Genomic DNA, 22752 nt, shown 5'->3' with positions numbered 1-22752 from the left:
GTCATTTGTCAATGGAGCTAGGGCTTTTAATGTTTATATGGTTTAGCGATAGCACTCTCACTACATACATACGTGTATGTTGTCGGCGATTAGCCTAGCAATGATCTTAATTGTGGTTGTCAGCCCAAAACCCTCTAAATATATATTAAATGCATCTTACCAGATATAAAATGACTACTACATAATCTGTGGTAATCGTTTGGAGCCCAGTTTTCTCGTCGAATTGCAGCAGCCCATCTCGCTCTCTCCTCTCCGTGTCTCTCGGAATCCGGTCGAACTTCAAGTCTCTCCGTCTATCTTCTCTGTTATTGCAACCGACCGCCACACACGCCTTCACCATTTTGATTATTAATGTTAACGAGCAGAAAAACACGCCGTAAATAGGAGGAATGTACGTAGCCGTAACAGGTCAACACGATGTGTTGACGGACAAGTGGGCGGCACCAGTCAGGAGAGCGGAGTTGTGACGTCACGTGGGTAGGGTCTATAGGCAGTGACCAAATATAAATAGGTAGCGACCCGATAGAAACAGAAAGTGACCCGAATATTGACAGAAATCAACAGGTAGTGACTCAATATCAAACAAAGTGACTCGATAGCAAAAGGAAGTGAACCTGAAATGCCCCCAAATCAACAGGAAGTGACCCCGAAATACACCTGAAGCAATAGGAAGTGACCTATATCAACAGGAAGTGATCCCGACATGACCTGAAATCAATAGGAAGTGACCCAATATCAACAGGAAGTGAGCCAAAATGCCCCCTAATTTATAGGAAGTGACCCCGAAATGCCCTGAAAGCAATAGGAAGTGACCTATATACACAGGAAGTGATCCCGATATAACCCGAAATCAATAGGAAGCTACTCAATATCAACAGGAAGTGACCCTGAAATGCCCCCAAATCAATAGGTAGTGACTGAAATGTCCCCGAAGCAACAGGAAGTGACCTACAGTATATCAAGAGGATGTGAGCTTGATATGACCCTAAATCAATAGGAAGTGACCTAAAAACTATAGGCAGTGACCCAATTAGAAAAGGAAGTGACCCAAAATGCCCCCAAAACAGGAAATGACTGAATTTCCTCCAAATCAACAGGAATTGACCCTGAAATGCCCCGAAGCACAGGGAGTGACCTTTATTAACAGGAAGTGATCTCAAATGACCGTAAATCAACAGAAAGTGACCCAATATCAACAGGAAGTGACCCAAAATGCCCTCAAAACTGGAAGTGACCCTGAATTGCCCCCAAATCAACAGGAAGTGACTCTGAAATACACCCGAAGCAACAGGAAGTGAGCTCAAATGACCCTAAATCAATAGGAAGGGACCTAATAACAACAGGAAGTGACCCAATATCAACAGGAAGTGACCCAAAATGCCCTCAAAACTGGAAGTGACCCTGAATTGCCCCCAAATCAACAGGAAGTGACTTTGAAATACACCCGAAGCAACAGGAAGTGAGCCCGATATGACACTAAATCAATAGGAAGTGACTTAACATCAATAGGAAGTGACCCAATATCAACAGGAAGTGACTCAAAATGCCTCCAAATCAAAAAGTCACTCGATATCAACAAGAAGTGACGCTGAAATCTCCCCAAATAAACAGGAAGTGACTCAAAATCAACCGAAGTGACTCAATAGCAACAGGATTTTACCCTGAAATGGAATTCAGAGCAACAGGAAGTGATCCTGAAATGCCCCAAAGCAACAGGAAGTTACCTATATCAACAGGAAGTGAGCTCAGTATGACCCTAAATCAACAGGAAGTGACCTAATAACAATAGGAAATTACCGAATATCAACACTGAAATGCCTCAAAATCAACAGGAAGTGACCTGGAATAAACAGGAAGTCACCCGATATGAACAGGAAGTGACTCCAGATCAACAGCTGACCTGATGTTACTATGGGATATGACTAACCCTATGTGACTACCTCTAAACGGCAAATTAGTTAGCAACCAAGCGGCTTACGTTACGCTTTCCCGATTGGTTTATTTTTTGGTCGGGCGACCGGTCTGGGACACCCTCCACCCCCACTCGCCCGAAATCAGTGAAGACAAAATCTACGGACTTCTACCTTGTCCTTCTTCTTCCCCTCATTCTTCTTCCTGTTCTTCTTCTTCTTCTTCTGGTTGATGTTTTTCGGCGCCTCCTCCTGGGTTTGTCCGAGCAGATCGGGAAAGGCCAGCGGCTTGAGCGAGCGGGACCGCGGCGTCCTGGAGCGCCGGAAGGGTTCGGCGTCCCCGGGCTCGCGAACGCTCCGCACCGAACCTAGCGATCGCGACCGGTTCGCCGACGGGACGCTGTTGACCCCGATCATCTTCCTTGGGTTCGCGTCGGACGAGGGCGGAACTAAACGCAATAGAGCTTTGCCGTTTGACCTCAGGCTGTCGAACGGAGACGGCAGCGCCCTCCGGCTGTCGACCGGGGGGGTGGCACTCTCACGCAATTAAAAAAAAGATAATAAATCAACAAACAAATTCATTATTCAAAAAAGAATTGAAGAAAAAAAACCATTAAAAAAAATAAAAATTCTAAATAAATTCTAAATAATAAAAAAATAAAATTAGATTAAAAAAAAAAAAGAAAGAAAATGACAAAAAAAATAAATGTTAAAGAAACAGTAAATAAATAAATAAAAATATGTAAAAATAAACAAAAATAAATAAATAAATAAACAAAATTTTTGAAAATTAAATATATACACATGAAAAAAATACCCCAAATATTAACTAATCAATAAATTCCAAAAAACAATAAAATATATATATAAAATAAAGAAATACACTCCAAGGCAAAGAGCAAAAAAGGTGGGCGTGGTCGCACGTCTGTCCAATAAAGCGATGACAGGTCGCAGACCAGCTGGCGAAATCTTCTATAATGTCCACCGTCCTTCCTCTCCTCGAGTGCGAAAATGACAAGGCTGGGAAAAAAAAAGTCTTTCCTTCCTTCCTCCCTCCTCTTCCCACCAGAGTGACGCTCTCGCTCGCCCTCCTCGTCGCTTTTCTCTCTCTCACTGCGCATTTTCCCTGTGCCAATGACGGCGTGCGGACGGAGGGACGGTGGACGCGTCCCGCCCCCTCGGCTGTCGGTGAAGCGAGACGTGCGGGTATACGGCGGGGAGGGGGCTAGCGTCGTCGTGACAGCCGTGCCTAATTTTTTTCCTTCAACTCATTGGGAGCCATTGACGGTGCTAGACGTCCAATCCGTTCAAAGCGGGGAGCGATGGCAGCGGCTGAACGAACCATCGTTCACTGCCAGTTTTCAACTTGAAATGGATTGGACGTCTGCTAGTTATAAACTCATAGAATCTACACCAGAAGCATTAAAAAAGACCTTTCATTGCCCCTACCAACATGGCCACCCTGAGGAGACGTACCCATAAAAGTCAATGCATTGACATTCAAATTTAGTCCTAACTCGCTCATATCTCATTTTATCAATATCACGGAAACGATAGGAAGTGACCCTGAAAAAACACAAAATCAACAGGAAGTGACCTGAAAGCAACAGGAAGTGACCCAATATCAACAGGAAGTGATCCTGAAATTCCTCCAGAGCAATAGGAAGTGACCCCGAAATGCCCCAATAACAACAGGAAGTAAGACAAAAATTCCACATAAGCAACAGGAAGTGACCCAATACACCAAAGCAACAGGAAATGATCTTGAAAAGCCCCCAAAACAACAGGAAGGTACCTGTTACCAACAAGAAGTGACCCTGAAATACCCCATTATCAACAGGAAGTGACGCTAAAACAACAGGAAGGGACCCTGAAATGCCCCAATAACAACAGGAAGTAAGACAAAAATTCTACATAAGTAACAGGAAGTGACCCAATACACCAAAGCAACAGGAAATGATCTTGAAAAGCCCCCAAAACAACAGGAAGTTACCTGTTACCAACAAGAAGTGACCCTGAAATACCCCATTATCAACAGGAAGTGACGCTAAAACAACAGGAAGTGACCCTGAAAAGCCCCCAAATCAACAGGTAAGGACACCGAAATGTATCAAAATCAACAGGAAATGACCCACGACTAACAGGAAGTGACTTGATATTAGCAGGAAAAGACCCTGAAATGCCCCAAAATCAACAGGAAGGGACCTGATATCAACAGGAAGTTACCCCAAAATGCTCCAACAACAACAGGCAGTGAGACAGAAATTCCACATAAGCAACAGGAAGTGACCCAATACCAACAGGAAGTGACCCGAAATCCCCCAAATGAACAGGAAGTGATCCCAAAAAGCCCTCAAGTCAACAGGAAGTCACCTGTTACCAACAAGATGTGACCCCGAAATACCCCATTATCAACGGGAAGTGACGCTAAAACAACAGGAAGTGACCCTGAAAAGCCCCCAAATCAATAGCAAGTGACACCGAAATGCCTCAAAATCAACAGGAAGTGACCTAAAAGCAACAGGAAGTGACCAGATATCAACAGGAAGCGATCCAGAAATAGCCCCGGAGCAACAGGAAGTGACCAAATACCAACAGGAAGTGACTTGAGATCAACAGGAAGGGACCTGAAAATGCCCCCAAATCAACAGGAAGTGACCCAATATCAACAGGAAGTGACCCAATATCAACAGGCAATGACACCGATTTCTGCATAAGCAACAGGAAGTGACCCAATACCAACAGGAAGTGACCTGATATAACCACGGTTTCCCCGAAACCACCCAAATCAACAGGAAGGGACCTGATATCAACAAGAAGTGACTGAAATGCTCCAATAACAACAGGAAGTGACACAGAAAGTCTGCATAAGCAAGAGGAAGTGACGCTAAAACAACAGGAAGTGACCCTGAAAAGCCCCCATATCAATAGCAAGTGACACCGAAATGCCTAAAAATCAACAGGAAGTGACCTAAAAGCAACAGGAACTGACCTGATATCAACAGGAAGTGATCCAGAAATATCCCCAGAGCAACAGAAGGTGGCCCAATACCATCAGGAAGTGATTTGAGATCAACAGGGACCTCAAAATGCGCACAAATCAACAGGAAGTAACCTGATATCAACAGGAAATGACATAGAAATTCCGCATAAGCAACAGGGAGTGACCCAATACCAACAGGAAGTGACCTGATACAACCACGGTTTCCCCGAAACCACCCAAATCAACAGGAAGTGACCTGAAGCAACAGGAAGTGACCCAATATCAACAGGAAGTGATCCAGAAATTCCCACAAAGCAACAGGAAGTGACCCAATACCAACAGGAAGTGATTTGATATCAACAGGAAGTGACCCTGAAAAGCCCCAAAATCAACAGGAAGGGACACCGACATGCCTCAAAATCAACAGGAAGTGACCTAAAAGCAACAGGAAGTGATCCAGAAATAGCCCCAGAGCAACAGGAAGTGACCCTGAAATGCCCCTAAATCAACAGGAAGGGACCTGATATGAACAGGAAGTGACCCTGAGATGCGCAACAACAACAGGAAGTGAGACAGAAATTCCACATAAGCAACAGGAAGTGACCCAATATCAACAGGAAGTGACCCGAAATCTCCTAAAGCAACAGGAAGTGACCAAATACCAACAGGAAGTGATTTGAGTTCAACAGGAAGGGACCTCAAAATGCCCACAAATCAACAGGAAAGGACCCAATATTAACAGGAAGTGACGCAGAAATTCCGCATAAGCAACAGGAAGTGACTTAATACCAACAGGAGGTGACCTTATATAACCACGGTTTCCCCAAAAAACCCCAAATCAACAGGAAGTGACCTGGAAGCAACAGGAAGTGTCCAAATATCAACAGGAAGTGATCCAGAAATTCCTTCAAAGGAACAGAAGTGACCCAATACCAACAGGAAGTGACTTGATATCAACAGGAAGTGACCCTGAATGCCCCCAAATCAACAGGAAGGGATACCGAAATGCCTCAAAATCAACAGGAAGTGAACTTAAAGCAACAGGAAGTGACCCAATATCAACAGGAAATGATCCAGAAATAGCCCCAGAGCAACAGGAAATGACCCAATACCAAGAGGAAATGACTTGATATCAACAGGAAGTGACCCTGAAATGCCCCCAAATCAACAGGAAGTGAGCTGATATCAACAGGAAGTGACCCCAAAAAGGCCTAATAACAGGAAGTGACACAGAAATTCCATGTAAGGAACAGGAAGTGACTCCATATCAACAGGAAGTGACCCGAAATTCTCCCACAGCAACAGGAAGAGACCCGATACTACCAGGAAGTGACCTCAAATGCCCCCAAATCAACAGGAAGTGACCTGTCATCACCAGAAAGTGACCCCGAAATACTCCAGTAACAACAGGAAGTGACATGTGAAATAAAGTGAAATAAATAAGTAAGTAAAATTAAATACAGTATACATAAAGCATGGAACGAACTCAGGGCGGCCATATTGGTAGGGGCGACACAACACATCTACTATTTACTCAGCGGCTGCAATGAACGGCGATAGACGTCCAATCCCTGATCCAATTCCAATTCACTACTTGTTGGGCTACCCTCTAAAACATCCTTCCGCGAGTAAGCCTACCTTGAGCATGTCTTTGGGAAAGTCTTTTCCATCGTTGAGACCTTCCAGGTTGGAGATGAACTGAGCGCAGGACATCCGCTTGCCCACGTTCTGCCGAGACACTTAGCAGTGAGGAGACGCGCCCCCTTCTCTCGAGAAGGAGCAGCCGCGTTCCGTCGTTCGAGCTCACGTTGCCGTGGAGATCCACGTTCAGCAGCATCAGCGCGCAGGTCAGCGTGTGGACGCCGTCTGACGGAAGGAAGCCACCGGTGAAAACAAAAAATACATTTGTAAAAAGAAGCGAGCGTGCACCTTGCGCCGTTTGTCCGTCGGGGTTACAGGCCACGTATCTCTTGGAAAAGTGAGCGAGGACCCGTTCCCGCTCGTGAGTTTCTCCCGTCAGCGTCAACTTGCTCAGGAAACACCTGGAATTTAGAGAACATTGTCACAAATGCCACACACTTTGTGATGAAAGGTCAACCAATATACGGACTTTACTTCTGCTGTACATATCGGTCTGATGACTGTAACGTTGGCTGTCAGTCATCTTTGTTAACTACGATTTTGCACCACCTAGTGGCTAGTCTTAAAAAAGGAAGGAGCAGGGAAAAAACTATACAATTAATAATACATCAATGAAAGTCTACGCAATTAACAGCCACATGTCAATTCAATTGACAGGAAAAAACCTGTTATCGACAGGAAGTGACCTTGAAAAGCTCCCAAATCAACAGGAAGTGACCGGATATCAATAGGTGACCCCATCCTGTCCCTAAATCAACAGGAAGTGACATCGATGTGACCCTAAATCAATAAGAATTTCCCAATATCAACAGGAAGTGACTGGATATCAACTAGAAATAACCCTGAAAAACCCTCAAATCAACAGGAAGTGACAAAATCTCAACAGGACGTGACCCGCAATGCCTCCAAATCTACAGGAAGTGACCGGATATCACCTTAAATCAAAAGGAAGTGACCCAATATCAACAGGAAGTGACCGGATATCAACAAGAAGTGACCCTGAAAAACCCTTAAATCAACAGATGTGACCCTGAAAAAATAGGAAGTGACCTATATCTACAGCAAAATCTCAACAGGAAGTGACACTGATGTGACTCTAAATAAATAGTGAATAATAAATAATAAGTGACCCAATATCAACAGGAAGTGACCCACAATGGCTCTAAATCAACAGGATGTTGACTGGATATCAACAACAAGTGACCCTGACATGACCCTAAATTAATGGACAAGAAGTGACCATATTAACAGGAAGTGACTCTGAAATGCCCCCAAGTAGGAAGTGACCGAAATCAACAGGAAGTGACAAAATTTCAACAGGAAGTGACACCGATGTCACCCTAAATAAATAGGAAGTGACCCAATATCAACAGAAAGTGACCTGCAATGCCTCCAAATCAACAGGAAGTGACCGGATATCAATAGGAGGTGACCCCAACATGTCCCTAAATCAACAAGAAGTGACCGGATATCAACAGGAAGTGACCCAACATCAACAAGAAGTTACCCTGAAAAACCCTCAAATCAACAGTAGGTGACCCTGAAATGCCCCCAAATAGGAAGTGGCCTATATCAACAGGAAGTGACACCAATGTGACCCCTAAATCAATAGGAAGTGACCCAATATCAACAGGAAGTGACCCACAATGCCTCCAAATCAACAGGAAGTGATCGGATATCAACAAGAAGTGACCATGAAAAACCCTTAAATCAAGGTGACCCCAACATATCCCTAAATCAACATGAAGTGACAGGATATCAACAGGAAGTAGCACTGATGTGACCTTAAATCAATAGGAAGTGACCAGATATCAACAGGAAGTGACCCAACATCAACAAGAAGTTACCCTGAAAAACCCTCAAATCAACAGCAGGTGACCCTGAAATGCCCCCAAATAGGAAGTGGCCTATATCAACAGGAAGTGACAAAATCTGAACAGGAAGTGACACCAATGTGACCCCTAAATCAATAGGAAGTGACCCAATATCAACAGGAAGTGATGTAATATCAACAGGATGTGACCCGCAATGCCTCCAAATCAACAGGAAGTGACCGGATATCAATAGGAGGTGCCCCAACATGTCCCTAAATCAACAGGAAGTGACCGGATATCAACAGGAAGTGACCCAACATCAACAAGAAATTACCCTGAAAAACCCTCAAATCAACAGCAGGGGATCCTGAAATGCCCCCAAATAGGAAGTGGACTATATCAACAGGAAGGGACACCAATGTGACCCCCTAAAACAATAGGAAGTGACCCAATATCAACAGGAAGTGACGTAATATCAACAGGATGTGACCCGCAATGCCTCCAAATCAACAGGAAGTGACTGGATATCAACAAGAAGTGACAAAATGTCTACAGGAAGTGACCTGCAATGCCTCCAAATCTACAGGAAGTGACCGGATATCAACAAGAAGTGACCCTGAAAAACCCTTAAATCAAGGTGACCCCAACATGTCCCTAAATCAACAGGAAGTGACAGGATATCAACAGGAAGCAACACAGATGTGACCTTAAATCAATAGGAAGTGACCCAATATCAACAGGAAGTGACCCAACATCAACAAGAAGTTACCCTGAAAAACCCTCAAATCAACAGCAGGTGACCCTGAAATGCCCCCAAATAGGAAGTGGACTATATCAACAGGAAGTGACAAAATCTCAACAGGAAGTGACATCAATGTGACCCTAAATCAATAAGAATGTCCCAATATCAACAGGAAGTGGTTGGATATCAACTAGAAGTGACCCTGAAAAACCCTCAAATCAACAGGAAGTGACTCATATCAACAGGAAGTGACAAAGTCTCAACAGGAAGTGACCCGCAATGCCTCCAAATCTACAGGAAGTGACCGGATATCAACAAGAAGTGACACTGACATGACCTTAAATCAAAAGGAAGTGACCCAATATCAACAGGAAGTGAGCGGATATCAACAAGAAGTGACCCTGAAAAGTCCCCAAATAGGAAATGACCTCTATCACCAGGAGGTGACAAAATCTCAACAGGAAGTGACACCGATGTGACCTTAAATAAATAGGAAGTGACCTAATATCAACAGGAAGTGACCACAACATGTCTCTAAATCAACAGGAAGTGACCAGATATCAACAGGAGTGACCCAACATCAACAAGAAGTTACCCTGAAAAACCCTCAAATCAGCAGCAGATGACCTTTAAATGCCCCCAAGTACGAAGTGACCTATATCAACAGGAAGTGACAAAATCTCAACAGGAAGTGACATCGATGTGACCCTAAATCAATAAGAATGTCTCAATATCAACAGGAAGTGACTGGATACCAACAGAAGTGACCCTGAAAAACCCTCAAATCAACAGGAAGTGACTCATGTCAACAGGAAGTGACAAAATCTCAACAGGAAGTGACCCGCAATGCCTCCAAATCTACAGGAAGTGACCGGTTATCAACAAGAAGTGACCCTGAAAAACCCTTAAATCAACAGGAAATGACACTGATGTGACCCTGAACAAATAGGAAGTGACCAAATCAACAGCAACATCTTAAGATGAAGTGACACCGATATGACCCTAAATAGTTTTAGTTAAAGCAGACACTGTTCTTTCATCTGTGTGATTTTGACAAAGATCAGATCACATTTGTTGGTGATTTTATGCAGAAATGTGAGAAATTCCAAAAGTCAGCACCGGCCTATGAAGATCACCTAAACGTGGACCTCTAATCGTATGCGGCGTTGACAACCTGAGCGCTTGGTCGATGGTGAGAGCGCTGAAGTCAAAGTTGTTGAGATATTCTTCCGCCACCTTCTGGCTGAACTGGTTACTGTTGGCACAAACGCATGTTACGTCATCGAACAGACGGACGCTCCGTGACAGAGGGCGAACGAACTTCTTGCTGAGGTGCGAGGCCACGTCCGACTTGCGGAAGCCGCGCAGCCGGTGGAGGCGTCCGGCCAGGCGTTTGGCGGCCAGCGGGTCGGCGTTGTCCTCGCCGCCGCCGTTCTCGTTCCGGCCGTCGGCGCCCGCCAGTCGCGCCGCCACGTCGGCTTGCGGGTACAGCAGCTCGGGGGGGCAGTCGAGCGCACGTTCCCTGAAAGGAACGGAGAAGACGGCGTGTTGTTGTTAGTCAAGTTTGTTTTGTACATACCATGGAGTATTTAGGGCTAAACAAAAGGGCAAAAAAAAAAAAGAATTAAAATCCTAATAGTAAGAGATTAAAGTTGAACATATTATGAGAAAAAAATTGGAAAATTAAGGGATTAATATCGCCAATTTATAAAATTAAATTCATGGTATTACAAGAAAAAAGACAGGATATTATGAGGGGGAAAAAAATCAAAATATTTATAAAATTAAATTCATGGTATTACAAGAAAAAAGACAGGATATTATGAGGGGGGGGGGAATCAAAATATCATGCGATTAGAGTATTCACATTATGAGAAAAAAAAGAATCACAATATTATGAGATTAAAGTCGTCATAAAATGAAATTCATGGTATTACCAGAAAAAAGATGAGGAAAAAATTAAAATAGTGAGATTAGAGATGAAAAATCAAAATACTGTGGGATTAAATTTGTCATATAACAATAAAATGTTATATAATAATAAGTAATATTATGAGAATGAATTCATGGTATTATGAGAAAAAAGATGGAATATTATGAGGGGGGAAAAAATCCAAACATTACGAGATTAAAGTTGTATTATTACAGAAAAATAAATCACAATATTATGACATTAAAGTCATCCCACTATAAGATTCAATTTGTAGAATTATGAAAAAAAAATATGAAGAGTTTCAAATCGTAATATTTGGAGATTAAAGTCGTGATATAGGATTAAAATCACCAAATTATGAGAAAAAAATCGCAATATTATGAGATTAAAGTCGTCACGTTATAAAATTAAATTCGTAGTTTTACCAGAAATAATGAGTTTCAAATCGTAATATTTGGAGATTAAAGTCATAATATTTGATAAAATTCATGATATTGCGAGAAAAAAGTCATCACATTCCGAGAAAAAAAATGTAATATTATGAGATTAAACTCATCACATTGTAAGACTAAATTTGTAGTATTACCAGAAAAAATATTTCAAGTTTAAAGTTGTAATATTTGGAAATTAAAGTTGTAATATGAGATTAAAATCGGGAAAAAAAATTGAAAAATTATGGGATTAATATAGCCAATTAATAAGATTAAATTCATGGTATTGCAAGAAAAAAGACGGGATATTATGAGGGGGAAAAAATCAAAATATTATGCGATTAAAGTCATCACATTATGGGAAAAAAAAATCGCAATATTATGAAATTAAAGTCATCATATTATAAGATTTAATTCATGGTATTACCAAAAAAAAAAAAAAAAAAGATGAGGAAAAAAATTCAAATATTATGAGATTAGAGTTGTAATATTGTGATGAAAAATTTTTTTAAATTGTGGGATTAAATTTGTCATATAACAATAAAAAGTTGTAATATTATGAGATTAAATTCATGGTATTACGAGAAAAAAGATGGAATATATGTGGGGGGAAAAATCCAAATATTACGAGATTAAAGTTGTATTATTACAGAAAAAAAAATTGTAATATTACAACATTAAAGTCATCACACTATATGATTTAATTTGTAGAATTTTTAGGAAAAAAATGAAGACATTCAAGTCATAATATTTGGAGATTAAAGTCGTAGTATAGGATTAAAGTCACCACATTATTAGAAAAAAAAAAAATCGCAATATTGTGAGATTAAAATCATCACATTATAAGATTAAATCTGTAGTTTTACCAGAAATAATATTATGAGTTCCAAATCATAATATTTGGAGATTAAAATTCATAATATTACTAGAAAAAAAGTCATCACATTACGAAAAAAACAACAACGTAATATTATGAGATTAAACTCGTCACATTATAAGATTAAATTTGTAGTACTACCAGAAAAAATATTACAAGTTGTAATATTTGGACATTAAAGTTGTAATATGAGATTAAAGTCATAATGTTATGAGAATAAAATAGTCATCACACTATGAGAAAATAAAAAATGTTATTATAATTATTATGAGATTATAAAATCAAATTCATAGTATTACCAGAAAATATATTAAAAGTTTAAAGTTGTAATATTTGGAGATTAAATTCATCACATTAAGAGAAAAAAAAAATCGCAATATTATAAGATTAAAGTCATCATATTATAAAATTAAATTCGTAGTATTACCAGAAAAAATATTACAAGTTTCAAATCGTAATGTTTGGTGATTAAAGTCATAATATGAGATAAAATTCATTATTTTATGAGAAAAAAAGTCATAATATTAAGAGATTAAAGTCGTCACATTATAAAATTAAATTTGTAGTATTACCGGAAAAAATATTACAAGTTTAAAGTTTTAATATTTGGAGATTAAAGTCGTAATATGAGATTAGAGTCATCACATTAAGAGAAAAGTGTCGCAATATTTGGAGATGAAAATCCTCATATTACAGAATAAGATTAAGTTGGACCCATACTGATTCATAATCCTGAAAATACACGACTAAATCTGCAAAGAGACTCACCTGGCAGCGTCGCGGAGTGACGGCGCCGAGCCGGCTTTGAGGATGGAGCGTCGCGGACGCCGGTCTTCTTGCGGCGGCGAGCCGGACACGGGAGCGAAGCTCAGCTGAATGATGTTCTTGGCGCTCTCGCAAATCTGGCTCTGGAGAAGCAAAACACAGTTGCCAAAAACTTTAATCTTGTTATATTATGGCCGGTGTTGGACTGAGAACGGCAACGAAAGTCCCACCTGGATCTCGGGGGTGAGCGTGGGCAAGTCAAAGGTGAAGACGGGTGCTGCGAGAAGATCGACGCTGTCCAGGCTGCTGTAGGAGGTTCCTTTAGCCCGGTGACTCTCCACGATGTTTTCAAAATGGCGGCTGAAAGAGTCCAGGTGGCCCTCGGGCGCCGCCGACGCCGTTCCTTTCACTTCCGACGTCCTGAACATTAAGTTTCGGAGGAGAAACAAAAGAAAGCTAGAAAATGTCATTTCTGGATAGTGGTCGCTTTGTTGTTATGGTTTGACTTTACGATCACTTCCTATTGATATTTCATTCAATAACAGGAAGGGATCCCAAAATACCCCTAATTCAACAGGAAATGATCCAACGTCAACAGGACGTGACACCAAATACCCTCAAATCAACAAGAAGTGACCTGATTTCAACAGGACGTGAGCCCAAAATGTCTCCGAATGAACAGAAAGTGACCCAATATCAATAGGAAGTTCCCCTGAAATGCCCCTAAATAAGAAGTGACCCGATATCAACAGGAAGTGACCCAATATCAACAGGAAGTGACCCCGAAATACACTCAAATCAACAGGAAGTGACCCAATATTAATAGGAAGTGACTTTGAAATGTCCCCAAATAAATCGGAGATGACCCAATATCAACAGGAAGTGAGCCCGAAATACCCTCAAATCAACAGGAAATGACCCAATATTAATAGGAAGTGACTTTGAAATGTCCCCAAATAATTAGGAAGTGACCCAATATCAACAGGAAGTGACCCCGAAATACACTCAAATCAACAGGAAATGACCCAATATTAATATGAAGTGACTTTGAAATGTCCCCAAATTAATTCGGAAGTGACCCAATATCAACAGGAAGTGACCCCGAAACACCCTCAAATCAACAGGAAGTGACCCAATATCAATGGGAAGTGACCCAATATCAACAGGAAGTGACCCCGAAATACACTCAAATCAACAGGAAGTGACCCAAATAAATCGGAAATGACCCAATATCAGCAGGAAGTGACCCCGAAATACCCTCAAATCAATAGGAAGGGACCCAATATCAACAGGAAGTGACTTTGACCGCCTTCCCCTCTCTTCTCTGGCTGGGCATCCGCCCTGCGCTCCGTCGCGGGTCGCTGGCTGGGCGCCGGTGTATCAGCGGGGTGTCGCCTGTACCAGCGGGGGACCCTGCCTTGCCTGGGGCTTGGTGGGCTGCTGGGGGTCCCGTGACGTGCCGTGCCAGTTGGGGGGCTGCGGCTGTGGCTCGTGGCCCGGGTGGGCAGGCGGGGGTGGGGGTAGGCGTGGGGTTGGTGGTGCGTCCCCTCCAGCCATCCCTGAAGGCCGGTTGATGGGTGCGCGGGTGGCCCGGAGGACCACCCTGGGTCCTGGGGGGGGGACGATGGCTCCTTTGCTGGGCTGCGGGAAGAGGGATGGGCTGCGCTTGGCCCCCCCAACCCCTTCGACCGCCCTCCCTCCCCGGGCTGGCTGGGTGGGGGCCGTGGCCCTGGGTTGGCGCCCGCGCGGCTTCTCCGCCCGTCTGCGTGGCTGTCGCGCGCCCGGTGGGGCTTGCGTGCTGCTGGATGTGGTAGGGCGTGCTTGGGTTGGGGGTCCCGGTGCCGGGATTGGCGATGCGGCGGCGTAGGGTTGGTCGCCAACGGGCTTACACTCATAAGAGATTCACACGATTACTGGGTTCTAGATCACAGAACTGATTTGTGTACACTCTACCCCTTTCAATCACTTGGCTTATAGGCTTATAGACACCCCCACCCTCCTCTTTCACTGGCCAAATGGCCCCCACATGGTGTAAACCGGAAATACATCTCGCTGACGATAGCACCAGCATATTAGTAACTAGTTTAAATGTTCAATGTATTTCTTGTTTTTGTTTGTGTATGTGTTTCTTTTCTTTCTTCTCTTGTATTTCTTTTCTTCTGTCCCCCCATAATCCCTTCCTGTTCGCTGCTTTGTCATAATAAAAAGGTATTTTGAATGATCACAATGGGAGTATGTCAGACTCTCAATGTGAAACAATAAAACTGTTCAGACTATCCGGGCACTTAGACTTCCATTCTCTGTGTCAAACAGCTGAACAGGACAGGACAGGTTACAAAAAAAAAAAAATTTTAAATAAAGGAAGTGACTTTGAAATGTCCCAAAATAAATCGAAAGCCACCCAAAATCAACAAAAAGTGACCCCGAAATACCCTCAAATCAACAGGAAGTGACCCGATATTACCAGGAAGTCCCCCTCAAATGCCCCTAAATCCTTAGGAAGTGACCTGATATCAACAGGAAGTTACCCTGACATACCCTCAAATCAACAGGAAGTGACTTAATATCAACTGGAAGTGACCCTGAAATACCCTCAAATCAACAGAAATTGACCCGATATCAACAGGAAGTGACTTAGAAATGTCCTCAAATCAACAGGAAGTTAACCCGAAATTCCTTCAAATCAACAGGAAGTGCCTTGATATCAACAGGAAGTGATCCCAAAATGCCCTCATATCAACAGCAGTCGTTTTAGTTACCATCGCAATTTCAGCAGAAATTGCCATTTCTACTTGCTAATGCTATTCACTAACATTAACTGCAAATGCGAATCGCTAACAACTAACGCTAATTGTCTTGTCAAACAGCTAGCATTGTCTACTCATTGGATCGACCTCTCTGCAGCATTTGGCTAATGAGGTAAGCCCTCTCTCACCCCTTTAGCAGCAAACTGAAGCCGTCTTCGCGGACGGGGGCAACCTTCTCCGCAGGGCGTTCACCCCGGTCCTCCTCCGCCGGCCCTTCCTGGCCCAAGCGCAACCTCAACGAAGCCGGATCCTCTTCGGCCCGCATCACCTGTGTTTACATCATGTTAAATCGTTGTCTGCCACTGACGTTTGTTTATTTCATGCCAGTCCTCCCATTTCAAATGAATAGGACATCTGTCAACATCAATGGCAACCACTGAGTATCTATCAGATGCTTTGAATCTTTTAAAAATCAGGTTAAGCTAGTTATGAGTTCATAACTAGCCTTGATGCGAAGGTTGCCCCTACCAACATGGCCGCCAGGAGTCCACTAAGGTCGGCCCGACGAAAGCTTCTGCCATCAATTAAAACGACTTCATCACCAGTATACGTCAAATCCATTAGAAGTGGGAGGGTTGGCAGCGCATGATTGATTGCTGCCGAACCCTCCTACTTCAATTGGATTGGACATCTATCACCATCAATGATAAATAAGCAAGTTAAATAAGCTAGTTCATTCTAAACTTTAATGATAATGCATTGACTTTCATGGGAATCTCGCCCCTACCAACATGGCCGCCCAGACACCACTATAGTAGGGGCAATGAATGGACTTTTCGTGCTTCAGTCGTCTATTGAAATGAGTAACCTATGCCAACCCTTAGCTTATTGGATGTTTACTAGGGATAGTCATTTCAATTCACGGCAAATGGACAGCCATGTTGGTAGGGGGCACCTTCCAGTCAAAGTCAATCACTGTAATTCACATTTAGTTATACCAGGCTTATTTCTTTACCGATTTTTGCTGCTTAACTAATTGGTGCCTAACTCATTGACGGCTATAGACGTCAAATCCATTTGATGTGGGAGGGTTGGCAGCGAATGAACGAATGTGCCACCCTCCCACATCAAATGGATTGGACGTCTACTATTGATAGTCATTTCAATTGACTGCAGAAGTGTGGCAAGACGTTTCATCGCCCCTATCAACACGGTCTCAAGGCAGCCATGTTTGTAGGGGCACGATTCCCATTAAAGTCAGTGTGTTGGTATTAAAATGAGGTATTAACTAGCTTATTTTACTCGCTTATATCTCATTGGCTGACATTGATGGTGCTAGTCCAATCCATTAGACGTGGGAAGGTTGGCAGCACTGCCAGCCCTCCTACTTCAAACGGATTGGACGTCCACTATTGATGAACTCATTTTAATTGATGGCATAAGGATAAGCCCTACCAAAGTGGCATCATAGCGGCCATGTTAGTAGGGGCAACCTTCCCATTAAAGTCAATGCATTGGTATTAAATTTAAGTCGTAACGAGCTTAAAACCGATTTTTTACAAGATAGGTCAATTTCAAAGCATCTAAAGTTGATACAGTGGCTGTCATTGACGGTGCTAGGCGCCCAATCTGTTTGAAGCGTGAGGGCTGGCAGGGAATGCTCCTGCTTCAAACAGATTAGACGCCTACTAGTGATAAACTCAATTCAACTGATGGCATAAGCATGAAAAGACCATTCATCATCGCCCCTACCAACATGGCCTCATTTCAGGGCGGCCATGTTGGTAGGGGCAACCTTCCCATTAAACTCGATGCATTACTGCTTTAAATAACGCCATAACTAGCTTAAAGCGATTTTTAAATGTCAAAGCAACTGCCATTCACTCATTGGCTGCTTTTGATGCTGCCAGCCCTTCCGTTTCAGATGGATTGGACGTCTTTCATTGCTAATGGCACTGTCACCTCGTCCAGGTCGGTTTCTCGGTAGCACCGCAAAGGGACGCGGTCCAGGTCTGTCTCGGAGTATTTGACGCTACGCCGGAGCACGCCCGTCTCGGGGGATGAACCTCCCGGGACGGAGGCGAGCAGCTCCACTTCGATCTGACGGACCTTGCGGAGGGGCGACGATCTTTGAGCGGCCGGCTGGGCGGAGGCGGGGCTTGGCGAGGGCGGACCGGTGCCTGAATTAAAAAAGAAAAGCGTGTTATCTGGAGGAAAACGGAGCATTTGTTGTCCACCGTTATGAACACTGTATTTTCCTGACTATAAGTCACTCTGACATGTCAGTCGAACTAGTCAAAAAAATGCGTCAAAGAAGAAAACATAGGTCACATGAGAAAGATCCAATTGAGAGGTAGGAGCCTTCAAAAATTCTGTGACCACTGATTGGACGATGGCTCTTTTCAATACACTCGTTACCAACCTATTACCATTATGCCACAGTATGATATTTTCAATGTTTTTTTGTTTTTTTTTCATATTTTTTGGAAGGTTTTGATTTTAGGGCAATTCTGAGTCACTTTGTGTTTACTAGTCAGCCAAAGTATTAAAAAGAGGTCGACTTATAGTCCGGGAAATACGCTACATGTCGTTCACCTTTGTTGGCGAGGCCTTCCAGGCTCTGCGCTCCAAACAGGAAGTCCCACTTGGCCTGAGCGATTTTCTGCGACCTCGACGACGGACTGGCACTTGAACTCCCGCTCGACTGACAGATGAAAAAAAAGGCAACGTAGAAATGCTTTTCGACTTTCGAGTTATCCGAGCGACATTATTTTCAGGACTGTAAGTCGCATTTTTTTCAAACTTTGGCCGAGCCTGCGACTTCCAACCCCCCATCCCACAAAGTTTACGCAGTTTGGCATTTGCCGGTACATTTTCATCCAGAAATTGAACTTATTGTCTGGTACAAACCCACAAAAAAAAAAAAAAAGAAAAAAACACAAAACTGCGAAAACAACAGAACAAGATTGCAGAACTATGAGAAAGTATAAAATGGCAAAACTGCGAAAAACTGAAAAAAAAAAAACACCCCACAAAAATCAGAAAAAATTTAAATTTCAGAAAAAAATTGCAAAACTACGAGAAACTACAAAATGGCAAAACTGTGAAAAAAAAAAAAAGTGAAATTACAGAAAAAAAATGGCAAAAACTGAAAAACTGCAAAATAGCAAAACTGCGAAAAACCGCAAAAAAAAAAAAAAAATCATAAAACACCCCACAAAAACCAGGAAAAAATGTGAAATTACAGAAAATTTGTAAAACTACGAAAAACTACAAAATGGCATAACTGTGTGAAAAAAAAGTGAAATTACAGAAAAAAAAATTGCAAAAACTGCTAAAAACAGCAAAATAGCAAAACTGTGAAAAACTGAAAAAAAAAAAAAAGCCTCCCCCAAATAAAAAGAAAAATGTGAAATTAAAGAAAAAAATTCTAAAACTACGAGAAACTACAAAATGGCAAAACTGCGAAAAACTGCAAAAGAAAAAAAAATGCAAAAAAAAAAAAAAAACTTGAAAAATTTCAAAAATTGAAATTTCAGGAAAAATTGCAAAACTACAAACAACTGCAAAATGGCAAAACTGCAAAAAAAAAAAAAAAAAAGAAAAAAAAAACATTAAAAAAAACACCCAACAAAAAACAAAAAAAAAGTGAAATTACAGATTTTTTTTGGGGTAAAACTACGAGAAACTACAAAATGGCAAAACTGCGGGGAAAGCGAAAAACTGCAAAAAATACCCCCCCCCACAAAAAAAAAAAAGTGAAATTAAAGAAAAACTAATTTCAAAACTACGAGACAATACAAAATGGCAAAACTGCCAAACAAAAAAAAACTGGACAAAAATGGCGAAAACTACAGAGAAAAAGGGCTAAACTACAAAAAAATTGCAACCCCCCCTACCGAAAAACAAAAAACTGACGTTTATTTTCTTTATCTGACACCATTTTTGACGAGTTGAATTTCAAACCCAACGCGACTTATAGTCCGGAAAATACAGCTATTCTGCTAGCTGAAATTCTGGTAGGTCAAACGTGAGCAAACCCCAACCTGCATTCCTGTGCGGCTCCGGATTTCTGAGGGTGATACGTCTCCTTCCCTCGAATTTCCAGTCTTCCCGCTGTCTCTTCGCGGGGTCCTCGACAAACCCCCGAATGGTTTCTGCTGATATTTCCTGTCCTCGTCATCCGCCCGGTTCCTAAATCTTTCTTCTTTGAGTCTCGAAGCAGAGTCTGACTCGTCCTTAAGAATTTCTAGCCTATCCCCAATGGGACTCGGGCTCCTTAGGTCCCGCCGTGAAGTCTCTGATGTTCCGAGCCTAGCAGAGAGGTCGGGGTTACGGGAGCGATTCTTGCACTCCGAGCGTGAAGGTCCGTGGTCTCTGGTGGCATCTGTTGACTGCTGCTGAGAGCAGTGAAGGCAAAAAGGTTCAAATGTTAAAAGTAGTCATCCTAAAACGTACAAGCCAAAAAGTATTGGTGGAAGAAATACTCAAGTACTGAGTGCATCTTATGCATCCATCCATCATCTGCTGCTTAATCCGGCGTCGGGTCATGGGAGCAGCATCTTTAGCAGGGAAGCCCAGATTTCCCTCTTCAAATCCACTTCAACCAGCTACTCCGGCGGGATCCCAAGGGATTCCCAAGTCAGCCGAAAGACGTAGTCTCTCCAGTGTGTCCTGGGTCGTCCCTGGGGCCTACCGCCGGTGGGACATACCCGGGGACCCAGGGAGGCGTCCAGGAGACATCCGAACCAGATGCCCGAGCAGCCTCAACTAGCTCCTCCCAACGCGTAGGAGTAGCGGCTCGACCCGGAGTCCCTCCCGGATGACCAACCCTATCTCTAAGGGCGAGCTCGGACACCCTGCGGAGGAAACTAATTTCGGCCACTTGTATCCAGGATCTTGTTCTTTGTGTAGAAACGTAGATCGACTGGTAAAATGAGAGCTTCGCTTTTGGCTCAGCTCCTTCTTCAACACAACAGACCGGTACGGAGTCCGCATCACTGCAGACGCAGCACCGATCCGCCTGTCGATCTCTTGCTCCCTCCAAACCTCACTCGTGAACAAGACCCCAAGATACTTGAACTGCTCCACTTGGGGCAGGCTCTCATCCCTGACCAGGAGAGGCCAAGTCAACCTTTTCCAACTGAGGACCACGGCCTTGGATTTGGAGGTGCTGATCTTCATCCCGACTGCATCACACTCGGTTGCGAACTGCTCCAGTGACAGTTGGAGATCACGGCTTGATGAAGTCAACAGCAACACATCATCTGCAAAAAGCAGAGATGCAATGCTGTGGCCACTAAACCGGACCCCACAAAGCTTTGGTTACGTCTAGATATTCTGTCCATAAAAAGCATGAACAGAATCAGTGACAAAGGGCAACCTTGTCGTAGTACAAATCTCACTGGGTATGAATCCAACTTACTGCCGGCAATGCAGACCAAACTCTGGCACCGGTCGTACAGGTGCCAGAACAGCCCTTACCAAGGGGCTCGGTAACCCATACTTCCGAAGCACTCCCCGAGGAACACGGTCAAACGCCTTCTCCAAATCCACAAAACACATATAGACCAGTTGGGCAAACTCCCATGCACCCTTGGGGACCGTGCCGAGAGCGTAGAGCTCGTCCACTGTTCCAAAGCCGAGACCATGGTCCTCAGTCGGAAAAGGGTGGCATGTCCTCTCCGGGTCGGGATGAGATCCTGCCCCAAGTGGAGGAGTTCTTTGGGTATCTTGGGGTCTTGTTCACGAGTTAGGGTAGGAGGGAGTGGGAGATCGACAGGCGAATCGGTGCAGCGTCTGCAGTGATGCGGACTCTGTATTGGGGAAGAAGAAGCTGAGCCAAAAGGCGAAGCTCTCGATTTACCAGTCAATCTACGTTCATACCCTCACCAATGGTGAAGAGCTGTGGGTCGTGACCGAAAGAACAAGATCCAAGCGGCCGAAATCAGTTTCCTCCACAGGGTGTACACGCTTTCCCATAGAGATAAAGTGACAAGCTCGGTAATCTGGAAGGGACTAGGTATCAAGCCGCTACCCCTCCGCGTTCAGAGGAGCATCTGGTTCGGATGTCTCCTGGACGCCTCCCTGGGTTCAGGGTATGTCCCACCGGCGGTAGGACCCAGGAACGACCCAGGACACGCTGGAGGGACTATGTCTCTCGGCTGGCCTGGGAACGCCTTGGGATCCCGCAGGAGGAGCTGGTTGAAGTGGCTGGGGAGAGGGAAGTCTGGGCTTCCCTGCTAAAGCTGCTGCCCCTGCAACCGGACTCTGGATTAAGTAGTAGATGATGGATGATAAATATAGTGCTGCAATATTGGCACCTTTTCCATAACTTCTTCGATAGTGAAAACCACACTGCTCTTCCTGAATCAGAGATTCAACTTCCCAATGGACCCTCTTCTCCAGCACCCTTGAATAGACTTTACCAAGGAGGTCGAGGAGTGTGATCCCTCTAATCTGAACACACCCTCCAGTTATCCTTCTTAAAAAGGGGGACCACCACCTCGGTCAGCCAATCCAGAAGCACTCGAAAGCCCCACAACATCCAGAGCCTTTAGGTGGATCTCCTCCAGCCCCGGGGCCCTGCCATAGAGGAGCTTTCTAACCACCTCAGTGACTTCAACCCCAGAAATAGGAGAGCCCACCTAGGAGTCCTCAGACTCTGCTTCCTCAAAAGAAGAGGTGTCAGTGGATTTGAGGAGGTCTTCGAAGTTCTCTACCCACCGACTCACGACGTCCCAAGTCGAGGTCACTTGTACCCCATCTCCACTATACACAGTGTTAATGGTGCACTGTTTTCCCCTCCTGAGACGCCGGATGGTGGACCAAGTAAGTGACCAAATAAGTGTGTCAAGTTCACATCCGGACACCCTAATGTTTGAACATGGTGTTCGTTATGGACAAACC

At 43.5% G+C, this 22752-nt stretch overlaps 1 protein-coding gene across 3 annotated transcripts in view; it reads right to left on the bottom strand.

Moving 5' to 3' along the window:
• The window catches only part of LOC130922599 (PH and SEC7 domain-containing protein 1-like), a 43195-nt gene that overhangs the window by 15322 nt on the left and 5121 nt on the right, over positions 1-22752 (bottom strand). For 2 of the 3 annotated variants that reach the window (XM_057847449.1, XM_057847450.1), the window contains exons 4-14: positions 19890-20243; positions 18439-18547; positions 17806-18023; positions 16032-16171; positions 13327-13516; positions 13100-13239; positions 10412-10612; positions 10265-10345; positions 6823-6935; positions 6701-6759; positions 6532-6621 (exon numbers count right to left, since the gene is read on the bottom strand). In XM_057847449.1, the coding sequence (XP_057703432.1) occupies positions 6532-6621; positions 6701-6759; positions 6823-6935; positions 10265-10345; positions 10412-10612; positions 13100-13239; positions 13327-13516; positions 16032-16171; positions 17806-18023; positions 18439-18547; positions 19890-20243 (1695 nt within the window). The remainder of the gene's footprint in view (positions 1-6531; positions 6622-6700; positions 6760-6822; positions 6936-10264; positions 10346-10411; positions 10613-13099; positions 13240-13326; positions 13517-16031; positions 16172-17805; positions 18024-18438; positions 18548-19889; positions 20244-22752) is intronic. The other variant, XM_057847451.1, reaches the window with a different exon arrangement.

This window comes from Corythoichthys intestinalis, chromosome 10 (genome assembly GCF_030265065.1).
Source record: "Corythoichthys intestinalis isolate RoL2023-P3 chromosome 10, ASM3026506v1, whole genome shotgun sequence".
In the NCBI taxonomy this organism is placed as follows: Eukaryota; Metazoa; Chordata; class Actinopteri; order Syngnathiformes; family Syngnathidae; genus Corythoichthys; species Corythoichthys intestinalis.
Note: the sequence above shows the minus strand (reverse complement) of the source record. Positions and strands in the feature narration are given on the sequence as shown.